Raw genomic sequence first — 26,456 nt, 5'->3', positions numbered from 1 at the left:
AGGGATTCCCGCATGACCAAATGCAAAACATAATGAACAAATCGGACGGGGCAAAAGAAAAATTAATGGAGTTGAAGAATAATTATGACCAAATGCAAAACATAATGAACAAAAAAGTTACATATCCAGTTGTGTATTACCAGTAAAATAAATGAAAATTAAAAATATGGAGCCGTTTGTAAGAAGTTAAGAAGCAAAATAAAGGAGCCTCAAGAAACCGATATTCAAGCTCAAGCACATACAAAACAGAGAAATGATAAACTCATTCAAGCTCAAGCACATACAATGGAGCCTCAAGAAACCGATATTCAACAATGCCAACGACAGCTACCCCCAATGACGGCAACGACAGCCACCCCCAACGACAGCAACGACGGCTACCCACAACGATGCCTACACGAGATTCGGCAACGACGCCAAAGACCGACTGGATTTGGCTGAATTCAATGGCTTTCGGTTGTCAAGGAATTTCGTTCCGCTTCTTGGTTTTAAGCACGGTTTCGAGATTTGATTTCTATTCCCGCATTGTGTTTTTCATTTCTTTTTTCTTTTTTTTTATAATATATCTACTGACGTGGCATTATCAGCCGATTCCCCCGCGTGTACCCGTCCCGTGTACCTGTAGAAGAACTGAATTTTCCAAGGCGAATGCATGCTAAACTTTCAAACTCCACCTCTACATTAGAAAGGGAAAAATATAAAATAAGAAACTCGAATTTATGAATATTTCCTAAAATTATCAATATCATTTTGACTTATTACTGTACTTAAGTAGTGTAGATATTGTCACGAGGAGAGCAGTCTATCGCTTCTGTTACTGTGATTCGGCGTAGACATTGCCCTCTTCTTCTTCTTCTTCACCATAAACCCAAGTTTCTTCCACCAACACCAGTTCTGCCTTGATATCTCGATCGTCTGGTTAGCCCCAACACTCACGTCTCCGTTCATGTTCGTCTTTTCCTTCCTTAGAAGCCCCCGTACTTCCGGCGGCGGCCTGTACGTCCGGATCAACGGCCACTTTATCCCATCAAAGAAAGGGTGCCGTTTAATGTCGGTTGCACCCCTGGCGCAACCTAGCCTCCTCCTTGGGTCCTTCACCAGTAGCTTTTCTATCAAATCCCTTGCCTCCGCCGCAGTCCGCTCATGATCCTCCTTTCTCTCCCCCACGTCGACGGGGAATCTAACTTGCCTGCTCGATGCTATATTGCGCAGGGTGCTCTCTTTGCTCCCTCCTCTGAAGGGCGTGGTCCCGTACCACAGTTCGTAAATGAACACCCCGAAAGCCCACCAGTCAACGCCATTACCGTGACCGTTCCCGGAGACTAACTCCGGCGCCAAGTACTCGTGGGTCCCGACGCAGGATCTGGAAAATGCCGTTGTCGGCTCTGCAACAAACTCTGCCTTCACGTCCTCCCGGATCCGGTTGACTTTTTTTGTAGTGGAGCCGAAGCAAGTATGTCTGCAGTTCCTGTACTTGCTTGTTTGGGCTCGGATCTTCTCCAGTGTGGGGACTACGTCGGCCTTGAAGCACAAGTCGAAGTCAGACAGCATGATGTGGCCGTCTTCCCGTAGCAACACGTTTTCTGGCTTCAGATCCCGGTAAACAACACCTAGAGCGTGCAAATACTCCAAGGCAACTAAGACCTCTGCGGCGAAGAACCTGACGGCATGAAGCGGGAGCCGGTTGCCGGGCTGTTTGCGGAGGAGGGAGTGAAGGTCCCCACCCGGGCAGTAGTCAATGAGGAGACAGGTGTAGTGAGAAACCTGGAGGTGGGCGTAGAGTGTAGGAAGGAAAGGGTGGTCTAGCATGGAGAGGATGCTGGCCTCCATCTGAACGTGGGAAAGCTTTTTGGTGCTAAGAGAATCCATGTCAACCACCTTGAGAGCGAAGTTGGCGTGCTCATAGTCTCTGAGACGGCAGAGGAAGACACGCCCGAGGTTTCCAGTGCCGAGGTGCCTGAGGAGCTTTAGGTGGCGGAGGTGGAGTTTGCCATCGGAGGAGATGTTGGTGGCAGCTTTGATGGCGGACCAATGTGGGTCGGAGTTGCCGTGGGGACGGCGGTAGTGGGGAGTACTAGTGCTGGTTGTGGTAGTAGTTGTGGTTGTTGAGAGGCGGGACTCGTTGAAGCTGAGAGTCAAGCTGCTGCGTGCTAAGCTACTGCGGGCGCTTGAGCAAGCGAAGGTGCGGTCGGTGGTGGTAGAGGTGCAGCTGGTGAAGCTAAGGTCTAGATCTGCCTCGCAGGGAAAAAGGGTGTCTTCGTCCATCGCGGGCTAGCTCTGCTAATTCTTGATCAATTAGGATCGATCTTTCGGACGCTATGGTTTATGCATATAAATTAACACACAGGGAGAGAGAGAGAGAGAGAGGTGGGACTCAGCGGTGGGGCCTACCCGCCGAGGGAGAAGGGTTAAAGAAGGTGTTTCGTTGACCCATCTAGAGTGATAAAGAGAGATATAAATGGAAAGAATGGGGAAAGCAGAAAGAAATATAAAAGAATGAAAGGAAGTTGGCGCTGACAAAGGGCCGCGTTAGTATCGGGGTGCGCAAGAAATAACGTAAGAAAGAACAGCCAGCGGTCGATTATAATGGCAACGGCTTGTCGGCTATCTATATATTTATGAAAAACATTTGTCATCAACCACTATTTATCTCTTCGTACCCGCGCTTTATAAAAAAGTATTCTTATATCTTATTAAAAATATCTACACATCTTATAAAAAAATTTATAAATATAAATATAAAAATGAATAATAGTTAAAGCATAATAAATCTCTATATATAAGAGTGTAACCGATCTGATTTGATTCGATTTGGTACGGTTTTAGATAAAATTTGGGACCAAACTGATATGCACCAATTTTACATTTTTAAAAACCGATTCTGCACCAATTAATCCTCTAAATCAATACTTCCTAATTTACTAGTTCCAATCTAGTTCGGTTCGGTTTTAATATACTATATACTATATTATATAATATATATAATAATATATTATAGTATATAATAGTATATTATAGTATATAATACTATAGTAATAATATATTGTAGTATATTATAATATATATTATAATTGTATTATAGACTATAGTGATTTAAGATTTTAAAATTTAATATTATGTTAATTAGTAATTTATCATATAATACAAAACTACTTTATATATTATATATAAAAATTATATACAATATAAAAAATTATAATATATATATGAACCGGTCCGGTTTTAAGAAAAATAAAACCGGTACTGAACCGAATCAAACTCGATATCAGAAAAAATCCACCAGTTCAGTCCGATCCAATCCGATTTACCGGTTTATCGATTTTTTTTTACACCCGGCACATGCACACAAACAATCGGTGATCTTCCTCATCACTTTGATCCTAGTTTTTCTACCTAATCTCAATTATTTTACATACCTCATTCTCTGTGTCATTATTCTTTCAGGTTTACGTGCCTTAATATTTTTTGAGGGTTGCTACAAACATAAAGGGATTCCACAAAAGGATTCTCACACACTGATGTGGCACACTATGTCACGTCTCGCCACTCCTTTTTTTCTCTTTCTTTTTTCCCCCATTCTCGTCCTTCTTTGCCTGTCTCTGCCCTCTCTGTAGCCGCCATTGTGGTCGGGAACCTCCTCAGGGTCAGCAGAAGTCGTCGTCAGTCCAAGGGGCACCCCATTCATGGCAGCGCCTCTCCCATGCGTCTCCCATCCCTCCTCCCCCTTTCCCTCTCTATCTCTGCTAGCCTCCGCCCTCCTCGTGGCCCTGCAGCTGCTGTGCACGGGAGCTTTCATCCCCCTGCCGGACGGTGCTGCTTGGATTGTCGACAGCTTCTGTCGGCCCTGATGTGGTCCCCGACCACCATAGCAGCCATAAAGAAGGAAATGGGGAGGAGGGGAGGGGAGATGTACGGAAGGAGGAAAAAAAAAAGGAATGAGACGTGGCACACTTAGTGTGTGAGATCTCTTTGTGTCTATAGTATTTTCTTTATAGATATACACAATGTGTTTAACTTCCATACTTACAAATTATTTATATAAATAAAAATTACTATAAAAGATCAGTACTTTCACAAGATTTACATTCTTATTAGCCTATTCAAGCCATTAATTTTCTTTATATATGGACTGTGTCGGGAACACAGTTTGATGTTTGTTAATTGTTTATTTAATAATTATTAGATGATGAGATCCAAGGCATGCATTGGTGGGTCAATGAGAGTTGGCCGGTACATGCAATTAATGTGAATATCATTATTTATCATTTATAATATCTTATATACGACCTTGAAGAGCTTATATATATATATATATATATATATATATATAATATGTCAAAAGCTGTAATGATGTGTTATTAATATTATTACAATAATAATTATTAATGTACAAAATGTTATATGCTTTGTTAATGAGATTAGATGGCATGTCTCGCTCTCGCTCTCTCTCTCTTTTCTTACTAGAGTAGTCTCTTAAAAAAACCATCATTAAAGGAGGGGAGTTGGAGTTTCGACTCCTCGCTCCCTTATCCCTCCTCCCTATTCTCTCTAATTTTTATTTTATTTTATTTCGCTTTTCTTTTAAAGTAGAGTGAAATGTTGATCGGTTGTTCTCCGAAGCCCGACGACCACGACGCACCCCACGACAAGATTCTCAAGGCGCTGATCCTTCAGATAGACGAAGAATCTTGTAGAACGAAGCAGCGCGTGAGCCACGCGCGCGGTCCAAAGTATGTGCCTGACATCCACGCACCACTACAAGGTGAGCTCTACCGCCGCCATGCGCGACATTTCTGGGACCAGCTTTTCGAGGGTGGCGTGTCCCTCACGCGCCACCATAGTCCCTCTGTTTACTTTTTTATTTTCCTCTAAAGTTGAAAATGCAGATCTACAGCTTTTCGAGATGCATTTCGCTATTTTTCCTTGTATCATTTACATTTTCTGTTTTTTCCTTTATTGTAGGTTAATAATAAAAAACAAAGTCTCTTGGACATTTTGTCCATAGAGTGAAAGTCCTCTCCTCCTTTGGAGCGTGGGGTTTGAAATCTTTGATTTAGATAGAATATAATCTCTTAGACGGTTTGTCTGTAGAGAGTTCTAGAAATTAAGATCATATCAGTCATAAATGAATTTGTGTACTTGTGGAGTCCCAACTGTGAGTAGTTAGCTTGTAATCTGAATTTTTTCCTATATATACCAGTCACAGCTATAATATTCGCTTTCATGAATGAACCAGTCTATTTCTCATAAAAAAAAAAATGGGATTAGGTGGGCTTGGAAAATATAAGTAATGGCCGAGATCAATTAAAGGCTAGAATGTTATAGATAATTAATTAGGAATTGTGATACGACGTACATAAGAATTTTTAAGTCTTTTATATAATATACTGTTTACATCATATAATTTAATTTAAAAAATAAATTTTAAAATTATAATTTACAAATCAAATCTTATCATTTAAATAATGTTAATGGTCTGCTCTACACACCGATTTAATAATAAAATAACTCAATTTTTAATACTATTAGATTATTTATATATATATATATATATTATAGTACTACTTAATTCTAACAAATTTTAGATTTTAGCTTTCGGTCTTGCTTAAAATTAGGCCATTTGTTTATGTAACACCCCGTTCCCGAAAAGGCATTTTAGAATTTTCGAGGAGCCAGTGTGCTATTACTAAACTTAAATATAAAAGCTTTTCCTTTTTAACAACGCGCAAGATACGAAAAAATTCCATAAAATAAAAAATTTCAAAAAAATATTGAAAATCCAAAATAAAGTCAGCGGAAGCATTTATTAAGAATACAGAAGTCTTATGTGCTTATCAAAATAATTTATTTAAACTTTAAACCATAGAAATAGTCATAGCAAAATCTGTCTAGGCCTCAGCCTTGCCTCCCGGAGTCAAGTCCTGTCCTGCAGTCTCATCTTCATAAATGTCATCACCTGGGGGGTTTAAAAACATAAAAACAAACTAAAATGAGTCGAATACTCAATAAACAACACATCATACAGTAAATATAATAAACATAAGGTTTCTTGAAAAGCGTGCATATTCATAAATACATTCATAAATAACATGAGCATGAACATTAACTTATCTTTCACTTATCATAGGCCGTTACCCACTGTTGACCCCCGTGAGTTAGGGTTAGCGAATCTAAATAGATTCCGATTCCGCCCGTGGCCGCGGATTGTGGAATCCATACATAAGGAAGACAATACTTGGTGCACTACCAGCATGCACGACCTGACAATGCAATATGCCCATAACATAGGTACCGTTTTCATATCATAACATAGGCCGTTACATTTTTTATCAAATCATACTTGCATACTTGTCATTTCATAGATTTCAAACAAAATCACATACGTACTTGCCATATCATATCATAGATTTCAAATGAAATCACATTGTTTCATAAATGTCATGATACATGTTTCATCGCATAAAATCATGATTTTTCATAAAATACTTTAATGCATAAATCTTTACATAAAACCATGCATTTCATAAATAATTTTATGAAATGACTCTCACATAAAATCATGCATTTCGTAAATAATTTCATGAAATAACTCTCACATAAAATCGTGCATTTCATAAATAATTCTATGGAATAACTCTTACACATAAAATCATAGATTTTCATAAATATATCATGATTGGGTACGAAAAGAGGAGCTTCCAAAGAAGGGCATACATGCAAAAATATTTTTATAAAAGACATGCCATTTACTGTACATACGTGTAAGGGTATGATCATGTTACTTACCTTACAATGCTAATCCACTATTTCTGGCACGTAATCGGTCGCCTATAAAAATAAACACGTATTTTGTCTAAATTTCTAAATTGTGATACCCCATATGATATGGATAAGGGTAGGTGGTGTATGGAATCCCACATTGCTTGGGAAGGAGAAGTTCTTGCTCTTTATAAGGTTCCAATGTGGCTCCAATTGTATCATTGACTAGTCCTTTTAGAGTATAGGCCATGTGGTTTGGGCTTTCCATTGGGGCGTTACAAATGGTATCAGAGCCTATCACAACCAGAAATGTGGGACTTGAGCTGTGCCACCTACAATGGACAGACCGGACGAGGACGTCGGGAATTTAAGGGGGGTAGATTGTGATACCCCATATGATATGGATAAGGGTAGGTGGTGTATGGAATCCCACATTGCTTGGGAATGAGAAGTTCTTGGTCTTTATAAGGTTCCAATGGGGCTCCAATTGTATAATTGACTAATCCTTTTAGAGTATAGGCCATGTGGTTTGGGCTTTCCATTGGGGCGTTACAGTTTATCGATCGACGTTAAGAATACGGAAGGTATTTCAACAGAAATAATGTTAATGTTTTATCTTGAAATTTATTTTTTCTTTTTGGCTTATGGAGGTTAAGAATCACTCAATCAATTTAAATGGCTCTTCGTTTCATTAATTTTCAAGTCCATCCACCAATATATTTTTATGCTTGAGAATATTAATCAAATAGATAATATATATTATATTAGATTAATTATGCCTGCGGCTTCCCCCGGTCTCTAATTTCTTATTAATTTAATTTCAATAATGTTAAAATTAACAAATTAAATACCATGTTCGTTTTGTTTTATTAATTAACTAATTCAAGGGTGAATTATGGATTTATTCTTTATTTATCACCAACGTCTACTTGGCCGGCTGAATATATATTTATATATATATATATATAGTTATATTTATAAAGGGTAGGAGGTTTCGAATTCAGACTTTTTATTTAAAGAATTAGATTATATGCCATCATGCCATTAAATTCTTGTCCGCTACTTGAATATATAATAATAATAAGATCGTTTGTGCATGCATGCATGCATATATGGGTTGTGAAAACAAATTAATTAATACACAAACAGAAATTAAACCACATCAAGGTAACTACCTGCATATATATAGAAAAAATTTTATATATATATTTTTTAAAGAATAAGATTTATTATTAAAAAATTATTATTTTTAAATAAATTCTATATTTATCTTTTTTTTTTTTAAAAAATTATGCAAATCTTATATACTCTAAGATTGACCGATGAGGTTTGGATAGTGAGATTAGATAAGATGGTTTTAGATGAAAATTGAAAGTTAAATAAAATATTGTTAGAATATTATTTTTTAATATTAATATTAGTTTGAGATTTGAAAAAGTTGAATTATTTATTTTATTTTATATGAAATTTAAAAAATTTATAATAAATTAATAAGATGAAATGAAATAAGATAAATTAGAATGATTTTTAAATTCAAATTGAGCGTAAATATTAATTGTATTTAAAATGTAGCCCTTTAGAAGTTTATATATATTAATTAAAATCAAGGACATGAATATAAATGGAATTGACTTTTTCATTGGATAATTATTAGGTATGATTGCAACTGAAATGGGAGAGGGGTGACCCCATGTGATCATGGAGGGAAGAGGATGCTGTCTGCCACGTGGTCAACAGTGCACCATCATTGTCGCTTACACCACTGAATAATTTCAATTGGTTCATGACTCTTAAGTGAATATGCATTTAAACAAAAAAAAATATATATATATATATATAATAATGCATTAATAGTATGGATCTAAATAAATGTACTTGTTTGCTACTTTTATAATTAAGCAATAATGTGTTCAGATTTCAAAGCCACTATTAAGTGAGGCTACTAATAATGCAGACACTAAAAACCATGAACCTGTCCTCCTTTTGTGATAAGGGCGATCGAGCTGGGTTGACTCAACTGTAGACGGGGCCGGAAATCCCTGATCTCTTATTTAATTGTTGGAATATAATAGAAACATATAGGCCTGTTTAGTCAGTGAAGTAAAATGAGGTAAGATAATTTTAAATAAGTTGAATAAAATATTATTAAAATATTATTTTTTAATATTATTATTATTTAAAATTTTAAAAAAATTAAATTATTTATTATATTTTGTATGAAAATTTAAAAAAATTATAATAATAAGATAAGATGAGATGAAATCATTTCTATATTCAAACAAAACATAGTAGAATACTATTCAGAAAGAAACTCATAGATTAACAGGTGAGGTATTAATTAATATACCGAGTCGTCACCCTTTGAATTTTAATTTTATAGGGATCACATACCCTATTAAAATTATATATGGATTTATACTGATTTAAAATAAAAGGATTAAGAAATTGGAGCCACAATAGAAGAAAAAAAAAAACTATTAGATCTCAAGAAATTTACACGCGCGAAAAATGTAGACCTCAGCTTGGTGTTGTTTGGTTATACAGATGAGAAGTAATGAGATGAAAAATCTATAAATAGTAGTGAGATACTTTGTAAATAGTATACCTTTGAAAAATCTAGAAATTTTGAAAAAAGATTGAGAAAAAGTTGAATAAAAGTATTATAAAGTTAAAATATTATTATAATATAATTTTATAATATTACTTTTGTTTTGAGACTTGAGAAAGTTGAATTGTTTTTTGTATTTTATTTGAAAATTGAAAAAGTAATTATTAAGTAATGATTAGATGAAAAAGTTGAAAAGTCAAAAATTTGAAATTAAAAAATATTTATATTTGAATGGTTCTTGGATGATAAGATGTGTTAAGATCATCTGCGAAACCAAACGGGACCTTAATCTTTGCAATTTTTGCATGAGTATATCCATTTTGCCAAGCTCTGATCAATCATAATTCGTCTCCACATGGTGGTTCAATGTATTATGTATATAGCCTAGAGTCACACTCAAATACACACAACTTACTGCCTATAATCCTAGGCATACTTACCATACTGCCCTGGGCAATAAATAGGGAGAGGCATGCCCATATGGGCACCCCTTCTTCTACATCTCCCACATGCACACAGTGTGGGGCCCCAATTGTTGTTAGGCAAGGAACTGCGGTGCTCAGGATGCATGCCGCACAAGTTATACCTCTTATGAGAAGCCACTTTTGGGTATGGTGAAAAATAGTCGCGGGTGCTGCAAAGTGCAGCTAGTCTAGCATATGGGCAAGCAACACTATGTAGAAAGTTTGGTTAACACGTCTCAGCGCAAGGTGATAAAGGACTTTTCACCTTATAGTAGGCAAACTAGAAAAGATGCCTAACATACGAAGGCGAAGAATGAGCTTAAGGTGAGCAATGGTCGAGGACAAGACCCTTGCTGACATATACGAGCTTCCTGGGACTACATGGAAACGCTTAGAAGGTGGAAATGTCGTATGCAGAAGTCAACACTCCATCTAAAGAGTCACATCCGGAGTAGGTCTGCTGAAAAGATTACGACCCGATAAATTAGATCGTCTGAGCCTAGAGGTATGGTTCAACGCCACATGGGAGACCCTCAATTGGAAAGAGACAAAGGATGGGATATAAGGCAGGCCGTAAGCACATGCGGACCATGACCTACCAATTTGTCTCTAATATCCTACAGTGGGACAATCGAGACTAAAGGACTCCTATTCAATCACATCTACATTCAAAAATACACTTGACAAACATGTGCCATAAAAGGCTTAAGGCAAAAGCCAAAACTTCACTCTTGAGATCTTCAACACTTGAGGACCCTTCGAGTCAGATTCTTCGAAAAAAGTAAGTGACGTCAAAGGAGACAAAGAAAGGAGCAGCACAGGGCTGCCATGATTCTAAAACAGTGAAGTAGGCTCAGTGCCAAAAAATGGGGGGTACATGTCATGTGAGGATGTTTTGGAATTTTGACATATGCATACTCTATAATCTCCCCCTTTCTGATAATGAAATAATAAATGTTTTTACCTTTAAGTTTACAAATATTTTTACTTTGTAATTTTTGAGACTTAAATACATTTGTTTTCGGTGCTATCTATGTGTGAGTATCTGTATCTATGTTGGAGTAATCTATCGCGTGTCAATCATCATGGGACGAGACAGGACGGGACGAAAAATTCCCTAAACCATTCTTGTTGTTTGTCACCAATAGATTCATACGGGTAGAGTCAGTCCTCGTGAATGATTAATGTGGGGCGGTATCGTGTTGTACTCACCTGATACACTAGATGAAGAATCCCCCGAGCATATCACATGTTGGTGTCTTTTAGTTGGTTGGATAGGTAAATGCTTCCCGATGCAACAAGTATATCTCTGTATGAGAGTTGATATATGTTGGGAACATGCAAGTTGACTTGCACCATGTTGGTCGAGTGGGAGAGATTCCCCAATTTCGAACGGTGGAGTGGCTCATACATTGTTGGACCATCAGGAATGTCTGTGTAACGAATATCTATGTGATAATTGTGAACTGTTATGAGATTGGTGTTACGAGTTTTACATGTACAATTATATACATATGTATTGAGTTTTGCGTAGAGGGTAATTCCTCAGTGGGTGATTCATCGTCATGCTTACATAGACATGCTTCATTCAGAAGGTGATTCCTCGCGATGTTTACGAATACATGTGTTTTTGCTTGAGAGGGTTATTCCCACCGTGCACCAACGCATGCGTTCACTCATTTTACACACGAAACTATTCATAGCATATTAACGAGCATTCTTGTTTAGTTGTAGTCTTTTCATAGCTGCCTAACATGTCAAGGAAAGACTTCAGATAACTTTTCTGGAATTTCTTGCTTCAATGTTTCGGATATTTTGTATATAGATTCTCATGAAACTCTCTTCATATAAGTTATTTATCTTTGAGTCTAGTTTTCATTGGTATATGTTTTATGATTTTTTATAAAGTTTTGATTTATGAAAAGTCTTTTTAAGCATGCAAAAGTCATATTGGGCGATAATCTGGACAGTGTGTGATTATTTGATTTTTTTCGATGAAGTTATTGGCAAGATCTTGGTCCGATCTTTTTATGATCTAGCATTAACATATTAAAATGAAAGTTGGATTTAAATTTTTTGCATATTGAGAGTTTTTACTAAGATTTTTGCATGATATGAGAAAGTTGGAAACTAGAGGTGTAAAAACAGTTTCTGTTTTGAGAAAGTTTAGATCTTTTGTTCATGCTCCTATGGTCTTGATATTCATGTCTGTTTTTCTTAGGACATTGATATATGTGTTAGGAAGTTATCTTGAATATTTATAGTTGGGATCTCGAGGGAATGAATTTTTATGTATGCTAATGTCCGGTTGGAACACAGACATGAGACTCACGGGTTGTGTTATATTTCTATGCAATTTTTGTCATGTGATCTTGAGTTTAACACCTAGATCAATTTTAGGAACTGAATATGAAGCATATAATGTTGTTTCGTGATGGTTTACTTCATGAAAATTTCAGATCTAGTGGTTTAATAAAAAACCAAAACATGTAGTACTCGGTTTTGGAGTTAATGTGTTTGTGTTGGATGATATTTTGTGACTTTGTGGTCTTTGATTTATTTTTTCAACCATGATAATCCTTAGTATTGATTTATGAACATGTTGATAATATGGTTATGAATGTTTGGAGTTCTTGGAATTGATTTGAAGAGTGTTAGACCAAGAACATCAAGAAATGTTCTTTGTGGTCAAAACTTGATGTTTTGGCATATTTCTTGATGTAAGAAATTGTGGCTTTTATAATATGTATTTTGTTAATGCCCTAACATGATATTAAAACTTAGGATATTATTTTTGTATGTTGCATGATTCAGTTTTAGCATGAAAGATGAAAGTTAGAGTTTGAAAAACTTGCACCAAAAATCAAGAATTTTAATATTTGTATGTTTCAGCCCATGCTTTGTTCTTATAGTTATGTTGTATTTTAAATTTTTTTAATTAGATATTTAAATTTAGGACAAACTTTACATGAGGAATGTAAATTTTCGTGAGAATATAAGTCTAAAGAAATCTGAGAATCTTGATATATATATATATATATATATATATATATTTCAGAAGAAAGATCGGAACAATAAATATAATCATGATGAGAAGCCATAGCCAACTACACTAACCAAGTATTGGCCGAAACATACTAGGGCTAAAAATCTTGATTTTTGTTACAATTCTTTCAAAGCTAAAACCATGTACTTAAACTAATTCTTGCAACACTAAAATTCATATCATAGGTTTTAATATCATAAAAAAAAAAATCTAAATAATCATATCACAAAAATCTAAATTCTTCATGTCAAGAAAAGTATCAAAAACACTAGGTCTTAGACAAATAGAACAACTCCTTAGTATATTTCGTCTATCACATTTTCAATAAATTCCAAGGACTCTATAAGTTCATAAACTTATTCTTAACATGTGTATAATTCAAACCTATGTGATAAACATGCTCGAACATCAATTAAAATCACAAAAATCATTATCAAACCAATCGGCATGTTCAAGTCTAAACTAAGTAACACATGTTCTTGACTTAGATCAAACATACTAAATCTGAAACTTTCATGAAGTAAATCTTCAATAAATAAAACCATATACTTCACAATCAAGTCCTAAACATGATCCTAGTATTAAATCAAATCACATGGCAAAGGTCTCATAAAAACATCAAGCAACCCGAGAGCCTCAATATTGAACCATAGCTAAACCTTTCATGCAAAGAATGCTTCCAACAATTATATAATCCAAATCTCTTAAAAAGAACTCTTAACATCTAAATTAAAGTATTAAGAACATCATATAAGAATTTCATAGCCATTGGGCTAGGTCTTAACAATCAACTATCACCATAACTTCAAAACAAAAACTGTTTTGTGTGTTCCAGTTTCATCTCCAAAGAAAATATGTATAACTCTTAAATAAAAGTTCTAACATGCTTTGGATCAACCCATGACATGTATAGAAATGTGTTAGCATTTCGTCATATCAATATTTGAACCTAACTTTAACAAAATCATCCAAGTTGTCACCCAATATGAACTTTGTGTGTTCAAACTCACTTTTCACTAATCAATATTCCTTGAAAAGTTACAAAAATGCATAAATGAAAACTAGACTCAAATAGGAACAACCTACATGAGAATCGACTTAAAAAGGCTTCAAAAATTTTGAGCAAGATTGACTTGAAGCACTGCCAAAAACTCCAACTTGAGTTCTCTTCAAGAAAGTGAATGGAAAATGCCCAAAAGGTGAAGGGCAAGCTGTGGAAGAATTATATAGGATTATAGGACAGAGAGAGGATGTGAGGATGACCTTTTGATGGAGGTTCTGTCAACCAAAACTAGGGGCAAAACCGTGGGCAAGACAACTTATGGTATTGATTGGAAGCTACCGGGTGATGGGGGTTTTGGGGTGGCAGTTTGGCAGTTTGGCCTCCCATCTACTACTATTTGGGCTGAAAATGATAGCCACAGCACACCTAGAAAATTGGTGGAAAATTCCTTAAGAAACCATGCTTAGGTGGTGATTTTCGGTGAGCCTTAATGGGCCTTAACTGATTAGGCCTCGGTTTGGGATATAAATATGGTTTGGTTATGGTTTCGATTTCTAACAAAACCAATAAAATTTCCAAAATGTAAAGAATAAATGAGAGTGTAATGACATGAATTTGAGTGGTTAATAGCATGTGAAAGTGATTTAATCAAGTGATTAATCACTAAGCTAAAACAGGCCAAAAATAGGGTTTGGGGAAACCATTTATGGTTTCAGCTTCCACCATGATTTTGGGGTTTCAATTGGATTTCAATGGTTTTGAGTTTTACTAGGGTTGAAACTCTCTTTGATTTGCCACAAAGTGTCTAGCTGGATGGAATAGTATTTGGCTTAGGTGGCATGATCACACTGGTTGATTTTCCTACCTCTTCACATTTCCATCTCATGGTTCTTTTTAGTGTCAAGTGTCTTATACTATTCACCAAGTGTGGCTAAGATCTTGCCAAGTGTCCACTAAAATCCCTCAAGATTGATTTTGGACAATTCACACAGGGATTTAACCATCGAGTGAATCGTGTACCACATGGTGCAATCTCGAGTGATACTATTCACTCCAAAAAACACGAGGTTAAACGTTGATTTTGGACTTCTGATATAATGGGTTTCTATGTATTCTTTGGCCTTCTACAATATTTAGTTTAGACTGGAAATTAGAAACCGACGGTGGGATATGATCAATTTCCAAGTGTTGTTCTTGGATCCTAATGGCGGAGATTAAGGTTTCCATGGTCATATCTTCAGTTTTATATTTAAGAGATATGTCAAAATTCTTCTATGAAAGAGACAACTTGTCTATTGTACAAGCAACATGGAGACACTCAGTAATACCCAATCATCATTGGCCCAATTCATGGTAAATGATAGTTAACTCATGGGCTTGCTCTATCACTAATTTGGAATCATCAATCTTAAAGTCAAAAAATTGGCTTGCAGTGTACTCCATTCTGACATCTTGTACATCATATTTTTCTTATCAATAGCATTACAAATCTCTTTAGTAGATTTAATGTGTAGGTAAACATAAGAAAGTATATCACTTAAATGATTTAGAATCCTATATCTACACAAATTACACTTTTCTTTGTAGGTTTGCAATTCAAGAGTACGTGTGGGTTCATGTAAATAGTCAGAAGGAGTATAGTTTTCAATAACAAAAAATAATTTAAGCATTGTAAAAAAATATTTTATATTTTCTTCCCAACAATTAAAATTGACTCCTCCAAATTTCTCGGGTGGAATAGGTTCGTTAGAAGTCATGTTGATAACCAACTAATTAACAATACTCTTCTAGTTTAACAAAGAGAATATCTACTCTAATATTGTTGAAATTTTTGAATAATAAAATATATATATATGTGTAAATGTTTTGTAAATTAGAGAATATATAAAAATAACAAGAACAAATTAGAAGGAGAGAATCCGGTGTTGAGGCACGTTGTGATGTATACTTTCCTTAGAGTAAATTCTGCCGCCTCCAAATCTTAACATGCACTAGACTTCTTGCAAGTCTACTTCCAAGATACAATAACGTCGGTTCCCGTAATCTTCTTATCGGTACACACAGAAGGAGATCCTCAAACCCGATTTAAATTAGTCAAAGCCCAAAGAAAGAAAGACAAAACGATAAAGGAAGAACTTTTCTAATTCTTGTAGAGAATTTGGATTAAGTAAATTTTTGAATATGATTCCCTATTTATAGATAATGAAATGACACTTGTGAAAAATCACAATTAAAATAGAATGATACTTGTGAAAAGTCATAACTTATATAAAATGAAAAGGTATTTGTAAAAAGTCACAACTAAAACGAATCAACACATTAAACAATAACAATAGTTTGCATGATTTTTTACTTAACGAAAAATATTTTAATCATTTCTAAGTCTAAAAGCTAACAAATAGATATTTTTTTCAGAGGCTGAACGTTCATATAAGGAAAAAGAAATAGTACATTGAGTCAATGGGATTTTTCGGTATATATGTCATTGGCACCTTGCCTTTTAATTAGTTCTACTATGTACGTACTTAAGGCTGGAGCAACCTTCACATATCCAATTTAATAAAAGGGTTGTAATTGTTTGCATGAACAACTTCTACAAAACTTTGCTCTTGCATTCACTTTTGCACCTTTCATAAGTCCAAGCTTTATATATATATATATACATATATATATATATATAATAACATCTTCCACACGACTAGGCTTTCCGCATACCTATCTCCCACACTTTTTCAGGCTACATGTGGTGTTAAAAACCTACGCATGAATGTCAAAACCTTATCCAAATTGGATGTGGGCATCAACATCAACATATTCATGTGCCTCTTATCTTTCATGTCCGTTTATCTTCTTAAATCCTTATCACGTCAGTAATCCAATACCAAATTAATTTTAAAGTAATATTCTATATGCATAGAATTCTGAGTAAATCTATACAAGCAATAACAAAAAGATACATAAACAAAAGCCATGGTTAATTTTATTCATGAATGAATTAATAATTTCATAATAGTTAAGGTAACTAAGATAATTCACTACAAGAAATTTTATTTTTAGGGACAAAATTTTAGGGGCGAATTAAATTGTGTCCCTAAAAGTAGTTAAAATCTATGTATCGCATTTTCTCAAAGGCAGTGAACATGTTGGTGGATCTACTTAAAGAGGCGTTACCGCCAGACAATGTCAATCCTTGTACGTTTTATGAAGTGAAGCAGTTAAAGCAAGGTCTCGGGTTTGACTATAATATGATCCATGTGAGCAAAAATGATTGTGTGCTATATTGGTAGCAATACGAGGACTTTCAAGAGTGTTCGGTTTTTCATGAATCAAGGTGGACTAATGGCAAGTTCAATGTTCAACAGAAGGTGCTCAGGCATTTCGCACTGATCCCGAAATTATGAAGGTTATATATGTCTCAATCAACCGCCTCATATATGAGGTGGCATCACATTGAGAGTGTTAAGAATGATACATTGTTGTCACATCCTGCATATTCAATCCAGTGGAAAGAACTTGATGGTCATCACACATGGTTCGCATAGGAAGCCCATAATGTGCGGTTGGGGATTCAACTTGTTGGGCAACATCTTCCTATAGCACTTGGCATGTCATATTAATGCTATACAATTTGCCTCATTGGAAGTGCATGAAAGATCTGTATTTTATGATTAGTTTACTTATCCCAAGGCCCAGATCATCGAGGAATGACATCAACTTTTATCTTCAACCACTGATTGTGGAGTTAAAGGAGTGTTGGGAAACGAGCGTACATGCCTTTGATCTCTCGACATCAACTTTGTTCAATATGCATCTAGCTTTATTGTGGACTATAAATGACTTCCCCCATTTATGAAAACTTATATGGGAGGAGCACTAAAGGGAAAATGGCATGTCCAACATGTAATAAGGATACTCAGTTCGAGTGGTTGATGCATGGGGAAAAATATGTTATATAGGTCATCGTCGTTATTTGCAGGTTCGTCACACATGGCATCAGAACCTAACAATGTTTGATGGTAAATTCAAACATAGATTACCTCATCTAAAGTTGTCAGAAGTCGAAACTCTTGATGAATTATCAGGGATCCAATCGAATTGTCTTGGCAAGAATCCACATGGTAGAAGAAGGAAGCGATAGGTTATAGAGTTAATTTGGACTAAGAGGAGCATATATTTTGAGTTCTCTTACTGGTCTTCATTGAGGCAAATATATGTAATAATGTACTCGGTACACTTATGTCAATAGAAGGAAAGAGTAAGGATACAACAAACGTGTGTAAAGATTTGAGAAATATGGGTATAAGACAAGAGTTGAACTTGCGAACAGATGGAAATTCAGTTCATACGCCTCTTGGATGGTATACAGTATCACAGTCTGAACGCAAAATATTTTATCAATGGTTAATGGGAATTAAGTTACCATATGGATATGCCTCAAACATGTCTAGGTGTGTGCATACTCGGGACTAGAAGGTCACTAGATTCAAGAGTCATGATTTCCATGTGTTTTGCAGCACTTGTTAGCTGTTGGAATTGATGGGATGTTGACTAGGGATATACTACTCGCATTGACTAAATTGGGAGTATTTTTAAGGATTTATGCTCTCGCACATTGAGTATGACGTCCTTGGAGAAGATGGAGCATGACATTCTTATAATTTTGTGTAAGTTGGAAAGGCTATATCCACCATTGTTCTTTGATGTAATGGTTCATTTGGTTGTCCATTTGCCCCGTGAAGTCTTAATTGTTGGACCAATGCAATATCGATGGATGTATCCAATCGAAAAGTTTCTTGGTAAATTAAAGTGATCTACTGGAACAAGGCTCGCCTAGAAGGGTCGATGGCAGAGGCATATATCCACAATGAATGACACACTTTTTGTTCCTTGTACTTCTGTGGCGTGGACACAAGGTTTTCGAGGCTAGAAAGAAACAATGACTTAGATACATCACATCAATCCTCCTCACTTTTAGTTTTTGCACAAACTGTTCGTCCACTAGGTGAGCATAGTGGATATGAAATCTGTGGAACAAAGCTGGACGGAGCTCACTAGTACATGTTAAATAACTGCATGGAAGTTGACAACTACTTGAGGTAAAATATTACTTTCTTGAATTGTCTTAGGTATTTGACTGATAGTCGTTATCACAAACTACTTGTATAACTAAAACTTGGCAGTATAATATTATATGCACAGTGAACATATGGATGAGTGGAAATCAAATGGTGTCAATGATGAGAAAACGCTTGTTTCAAAATCCTATCAAATATTCTAGTTTGTCTCATAATAAAGGCAAGACATAGTAATTTATTAATTGACATGTATATTTATTCATGTAGATTATAGAGATGTACAATAATACTAATTCTAAGGCAATTTAGGATGAATTGTATGCTTTGGTACATGGTCCTTCGAGACGTGCAGTTAGATACTCTAGATGTATTGTATAAGGTTATAGATTTTTCACCGTTGATAAGGACAGGAATACAAGAACACAAAATAGTGGCATCATGGTTGACAACAGTAATTGTGAGGAAAACATGGAGTTTTAGGGAGTCATCACTCATATAATTGGGTTAAAATATTTGGGCGAACATATAATTTAGTTGTTTATGTGCGATTGGTGGGATGTAAGCAACGCAAGACTAGGAATCCATACAAATAAATAATTTATCAATGTTAATACATCTTGAAAATGGTATGAAGATGACCCATTCATGCTTGCTAGCCATGAAAATCAAGTCTTTTACTTGGATGATCCTGAGTATGGGGTGCCTGGCGGGTGGTGCAAAAGTTCACCACTTGTAATATATATAAAAACATCCCAAAAGTGGAAGAAGAAAATGAAGAATGTAAGGTTCATTCTACCCCTAAAGCCTATTAGGAAAATGCACCTATTATTAATTTGTTTATTGATTTCAGTCAATATGACATGGTTCCACTTCGTTGGGAAGATATTGAGCAAGAAGTTATTGATATATCAAATGAAGAAAATAGTGACTCCTCGTACACCTCAACTGATGATGAAGGAGAATGGTCAAGCAAAACTGATACTATTTGATTGTTGCATATTCAGAGATATCATTTTGTGTTATATGGTGGAAGTCTCGTTATTGATTGACAAATTTCTAACATACATAAAAAACTATGCCTTCCAAACGAAAAGAAATATGTTCTTCTACAAAGGGTGTGCATCTGGACCGAATTTTTTTTCGATCTGATCCAAAACCCAGAAATCCAGGTGGGTAGAATATTATTCTACCTGCTCGGATTCTGTTACTTATATAGGGTATTAACCCGATTATCCGTATCCGATTTTATTTTTAAAAAATTCGTTTGACATCAGACTTTTGCATTCAGATTAAGTCCTCTTATAAGAGCACCATCATCGGTCTCATCAAAAAGGAAGTTTCATCAAAATTTGAAGATTTGGGGGTTAAAACCCTGGCATTGGATTCGGTATATCATCAAAGCTCAAGCTTTGAGCTACATGATCTTTACTTTCATCTCTATATTTGAAGATGCACTATTCATCATCTATTCCTATTATTTTATTACAAAATCACTTCCTTCAACTATCCTCTCATTTTCGCCTGTGATTCCGTTTCTTTCTCTCCGATCCTTTCTCTTCCTCTCCCTTTCTTCCCTTTCTTCCCTTTCTTCCTCTCCCTCCCTTTCTCCCAGATGTTTTCTTTCGCCAGTGAATCCGAAAAACTCCCTTTCAATATTTCCTCTCCATTTTCTCTCTTTCTCTTCCCTCTAGAGCTCGACGCTACCCTTTTTCTCTATTTTTCCCTCTATAGAAATTTTAGATCCAGATTGCAAATCTTTGGTTCTTGGTGGGTCTTGGCTTTGAGGTAACAACAACTTCTCTTTCCTCTATCCATCTGAAGGGTATATTTATGAAGAAAAACCATATGTAGGATTTGATTTACAATATGTAGACAAAACCAATGTTGGGTTTTGAGTTTTTCTTCCCGTGTTAACCTTTTTCTTGGGGGGAAATTTTGCATTTTACACTTGAATGATCTCTGTTTTTCAATTTGTATCCCAAATCATAAAGCTTGATAACTGACAACCTAAACTACCAACTTCTAGTAATTTGTTATTCTAGGTGAGATTGATACGAAGGGTGTAGGATGGTGAAGGCGAGGGTAAAGAAGAGACCGAGGAGGAGAAGAGGATGAGAGTTAAAAAAGAGCTTGAGAAGGTTAGCTGGTGGATCCTAAATCTTTGTGACTTGTTTGGTTCCTTAATCTCTTTCTATGGTGTTTCGTTGTTCTAGTTTTCAGAGGTAAAATTTTCAGAGTTTTTTAGGTAGTTTTGTATTGTTTTTTTCCCGTCGAGATTGGGTTGGTGTTCAGTCATCAGTATAGTACGAGATAAAAAAGATGGCATTGAATGGATACCGGGCATTGAGAATGGAGCTTTTTGTGGTGAAAATTTTCAACTCTTTGTTTCGAAGGACCGTATTACATCACTGCTAGTATGAAGTTGATGTATTTCCTTCTTCATTGGGCTATGGCGGTGCCAAATCTGCTGACTAAAGGTTCTGTCTTTTGGTCCTTGTACAAATGCAGTCAATGTTTCAAGAGCCCTATTGAGATTGGTAGAAATCTATTTATTTTAACCTTGCTAATGTCAGCCAAGTCTCACTAAACATATTGAAGATGATGGAGGTTATTTTCTTTGCAATGTATTTAAGGACCATGAGTGGATCCTAGAACAATATCAACTCATCTAAGTGTAACCTAATTTTACTTAGGTATGCCTTAATATTCTGGTGCACAATTATTATTTTAATGGATCTCCAAAAGTTTGAAATCTAATGCTAATCTATGTGATTATAACTGAATTTGATGTCCTCATCCTCAACGGGCCATTTGCTTACATCAGGAGCAAAATAACGTTGGCTTCTTTAATGAGCTACATAATGTAGTTTTGAAATGGAGCATCTATGAATGCATTCAACCTTCAGCTACATAACTGGCCTTGATTGATGCCATCCAGAACCCTGGTCTTGACTCTTGGCTTTTCTTCTGAAATGTTAATTTGCATTTACTAACTGTTCATGTTTTGAGTAATACCAGAAAGTAATTGGATCTATTATTTGGATCTGTTATTTGCGCGTGACATTTTGAGTAATAATAGAAAGTAATTGGATGTGTTACTTGCACATGATTATTGCAGCGTGCTGGAACATGGAGTGATAAATACAAAGACAAGGATGAAAGGAGAAGTTGATCAACAACCAATCAGCTTCCATCATCCAGAGACTATCTTGGTGACTCTCTAGTATGGCGGCCTCCTAGTGGAGTTGAGAACAGTAGAGCTCTCTGGGTGGCTTTGACATTATGGTTGGGCTTGGCTGGAGCTGCCCTCTTCGGCCTTCAGAGATGAATCATATATGCACATAGTATCAGTATTTGTGCATTCATGACGTGCTCATTCAAAAATATAGGTTGGTATTACGTTCTATATTGTAATTTTAAGCTTGTATGTATGAAGTAGATGTATTTCTTACATTTCCTAAAATTCGTGCAATGTAATTCTTTCATCTTTTCTTTTGAGTGCTTTTTTTACTAACACTACTGCATGGTGAGTGTTGATGCATTTTCTGGCCTTAACAATATGAATGACCCTCTAGTTAGTATCAACAATTTAAGTATTAAATTAAATTATTAATGTATATATGATTAGTGTAATTGTAAAAGAAAAAAAAACTTAAAAATATTATTATTAAAAAAATAATATAATATTATTATTTTGATGAATTCAATGGCTAATCCAATGTGGAGTTATGGATAGGGAGATTTTTTATTTATACAAAACATGTACTTTTCATCAAATTTTGAAGATGGCTTTGATGAAGCCAATGCCAATGCTTTAACATGTCCATATTCCACCTTCTAGAATACTCGTATTACTCTCCTTCTCTCTCTCTCTCTGAAACCCTAGCATTCCTATCGTTTATCCATCGCCGTCGGTGACTAGAATAGGCTGTCGTCCGCTACTCTCGGTAGGTTCCTCTCTCTCTCTCTCTCTCACTACTCTTTCTGGCTAGGGTTTTGTCTACCATCGTGTGTTTTAGTTATTGAGTCTGGCCCATGGCCGACCTCTGAGGCACTCTGGTGTAGGTTCTTTCTTCTTCTTCTTTTTTCCTTCCTTTGGTTTGGATTTGGGTCTGTGGTTTGGTTTGGATCTGGGTTGTCTTTGTGCTTGTTCTACGGGAAAATCTATCTTCATCCCGATTGAGGCAAGATTAAGCCAAATAAAGTAAAAGTTCGACCCAAAAGTTGTATCCCCAGTTAGATGTTAATAACCACGAGAACAATGGTGTATATTTCTGCTTTTTCCTAGTTGGAAGAAACATTTGGAGCATTGTTGATTCCGAAGTACTCAAGAATAGAAGAGGGAAGTTTGGGGATCTTGAAAAGCATACCAGCTCAGAGACACCGAGTCAACTTAGGCGAGTTTTTCTGCCCCGTGTTAAGACCCCCCTTGTAAATAATGTTGTAATAAGGAAATGGAAGATAGTTGTTGTGATGAATAAACTGAGTTGCACACAAGATGTTTGATAAAATGAGAAAGAGAATCACGATAAGGAAGAATGATAAAAATAGCTACGCCTTGAGGTATTCGAGGTCCACAATTCCTCCCAAAGAAAATACAAACGTTTTCTGCAATAATGTTCAAGATGCCCTCACCGTGCCATTTCTGGCTTACATATGGAGGTAGCCCATGACTAATAGAACTCATGAAAATGCAACACGTGGACAGGAAAAATAGAATGGAAAATAACAAATTGCAACATACGACCAACTATTGATATAAACGTCAAGTTGTAGACGACTCGCAGTTCAGCTTCCTTTATTGGCTTTCAAAACGGTGCGGGTTGTTTAATTGGGATCATAACAAATTCCATCATTTTAAAGAACCTTGTCCTTAAGGTTGCGATATTGATGCAACTCTATAGTATTGGCTAGCAAGTGCAGATGTAGTGATGATCTTCTTATCACAAACCCAACTATTAAATCTCCTTGCATTGCCTGAAGATAAATCAAATAGTGACTGGAAGCTTCCTGTTCTAGCTATCCAAAAACTACACATAGCAACCTGAGGCTTGAAGATAATTGCTAAACCACCCTTTTCGATCCCTTGGCAGCAACCGTCTTTGCAACACTAGATCCCAGCCATTAAATGGCCAACCATGGTATGACACTGCAAGTTGCCGCCTTCATCAATCCGCCCTTCTGCAAATACTTGGTCTCAAGTGTCGAGAAAGCAAAAATGAACCCAACACTCAACATTTCTACCACATCATTTCCCTTTCCTCTATCAAATGGCCACAAGATTTGTTACTTTATCTAATGGTACTTCCAGACTTTTAGCAGATTTATTCCTTCCCACCTCAGAACATCCCTAAGTGTCCATATTTGAAACAATTGAGGTGCAATATTTTCCCCTCCATCCAATTTAGCTCTACTCTTTCAAAGATACTCTTGTCACTCAACAACTAGCCAACAAACAACCAACAAACACACACTTTCAAAATCAGCCGATGAAACGGCACAATTGAGCTTGTAGACAATAAGGTTGAGTCCATAAGATTCAAATATGAGTACCAGGGTAGCGTTGAACCCATGATTGGCATTGGGTTCCAATTTAAATTGCCTTTTCAAAGAATCAAAGCAAATAACTTGCAATATGGGGAGTGTCAGTTCCTGGTCTTGAGAAGTTTCTTGAATTCCATTTGTCAAGCGATTTTCAATCCAGGTTCTCAAAAGGATAACACCACGAATCCCGGCTTCACTCAAAGGTCCCTTGACTTCATAAATTTCAGACTCAGTGCATGTCTCAACAACATTAGTTGTAGCCGCCTGACCACCAAGAGTCGTGCATGTCATATCAAAAAACTACTCCTTAGTCATGAGAAGGTTTTCATTAGGAATGAATTGGGCAAATCCAAGAGCTACTGTACCACAAGGCACAATTTTCACTTTCAACAATGGTTCTGCATATTCTAAAAACCAGCCAGCAATAGCATGACCCGATTCATGGTAGGCAATAGTGCGGTGTTCCAGCTTGCTTATCACCTTATTCTTCTTCTCCCGACCACCAATGATCCTATCTATAGCTGCATCAAAATCTCCCATTGTGACCTGTGTTCTCTCATTCCTTGCAGTAACTAGAGCAACTTCATTACACACATTTGCAATGTCCGCACCGGCAATTCCTGGTGTGAGGGCTGCTAGCCTATGAGAGTAATATGATGGCTCGTGATCATGTTTAATTCTTTTCAAGTCGATCCGAAATATCTGGTCATTGCCTTTAATATCAGGTTTATCAATGGTAATTTGGTGATCAAATCGGCTAGGCCTCAAAAGAGCTTTGTCTAAAATATCAGGTCTATTGGTTCCAGCAAGCACAACAACTCCAGAAGTGGTTCCAAAGTTCATCCACGGGATCCACAGTACAAAAGCAAGGCTCTGGCCGAATCACACCCAACTCTTCGTGACATTTTATCAAGCAACGGAGTCGTGATCACTGCCTCTTTCACACAAAGCACCCAAACAACATCAACTCCTTTATACAATCCTCTCACAGCTTGTGGAGAAAAACTATGATGTGACGTAGGTAACGAGGCAGCATATACAGAGTGGATATTAGCGTCCCGAATCACTGACAGCCCAGAAGCCACAGCTCCCTTTGACACATCCAGTCCCAAATCCTTCAATGCTTTCATCGTGTCAATGAAAGCTCCCCGGCGATATCTTAGGCTGAGTTGTACAATTGTTGCATCAGAATCTGACTCTTGATCTATCAGAACTATTAACACAGGGACATAATCGGTCTCTCGATCAAACTTCAATGAGGTTGAATCAACTGTATTCAAACCATAGGTAGATGCATGCAGAATTTTCTTCTTTCTCAAAAAAGTGAGTGCGTGTTGTGAGCACTTATAGCAAACCGGTAAGACTATAAGTGGCTCGCATGGCGAGAGTTGTGGAATGAACCCGAGACCAGCACCCTTAGTAGCTATCCCCATCCTTTCGCCGCTAGAGTACAGATCTGACCCCATCATCGTGCGGTGCTCGAGCTTCCCGCTCTTGATCTGAACCTCTGCCGGTTGGGGAGGATGGAGCACCCACTGTTGAGTTTCGTTGGCTCTCATCATCCCTCTGACGTCCCATCCTCTGCGATTTTGAGAGAGTGTGTGAATGCCAAGGTCAAAAATCCACAATCTAGCACGAAAAGCCTGAGTCCTTCGGGCAAAAATCCTTACAGGAAGATCTCAATGATAATCTCCATCTCGATGAACATCACCCCTGATTTCACACTTAATAATATCAGGATGCAGTAGCAAGTTTCGATCCTCTGAAAATTGAGAATTTCATTGCGGCATTGAATTTCTAAGAACTGAAGGAAGGGAAATTTCTTTGGGATAGACGTCTGTGGACACTGCCACAAATTCCTCCACTGCCACTGGATTTTCTAAGTCCACTTCCCTTTCTACGGAATCTTTTTCGTCCTTCCCTGGAATGGTGGTGTGGACGAGTGCTTCCACCGGAA

General features: G+C 36.4%; 1 protein-coding gene and 1 pseudogene across 1 annotated transcript; both read right to left on the bottom strand.

The window, feature by feature from the left end:
- Positions 1-714: 714 nt before the first annotated feature.
- Positions 715-2,302, bottom strand: LOC108981899 (serine/threonine-protein kinase WAG1-like). The gene has a single exon (XM_018953152.2). The coding sequence runs from the start codon at positions 2,263-2,265 to the stop codon at positions 787-789; it is 1,479 nt and encodes a 492-aa protein (XP_018808697.2). The 5' UTR covers positions 2,266-2,302; the 3' UTR covers positions 715-786.
- Positions 2,303-24,388: 22,086 nt separating this feature from the next.
- LOC109014674 lies at positions 24,389-25,342 on the bottom strand (annotated as a pseudogene).
- Between the last annotated feature and the right edge of the window lie 1,114 nt (positions 25,343-26,456).

The sequence above is a fragment of the Juglans regia genome, chromosome 9, assembly GCF_001411555.2.
Source record: "Juglans regia cultivar Chandler chromosome 9, Walnut 2.0, whole genome shotgun sequence".
NCBI classification, from domain to species: Eukaryota; Viridiplantae; Streptophyta; class Magnoliopsida; order Fagales; family Juglandaceae; genus Juglans; species Juglans regia.
This window is presented reverse-complemented; position numbering and strand designations above follow the sequence as displayed.

Coding starts and splice junctions, on each gene's coding strand:
- LOC108981899 (XM_018953152.2), bottom strand. CDS start 2,265: ATGGACGAAGACACCCTTTTTCCCTGCGAGGCAGATCTAGACCTTAGC.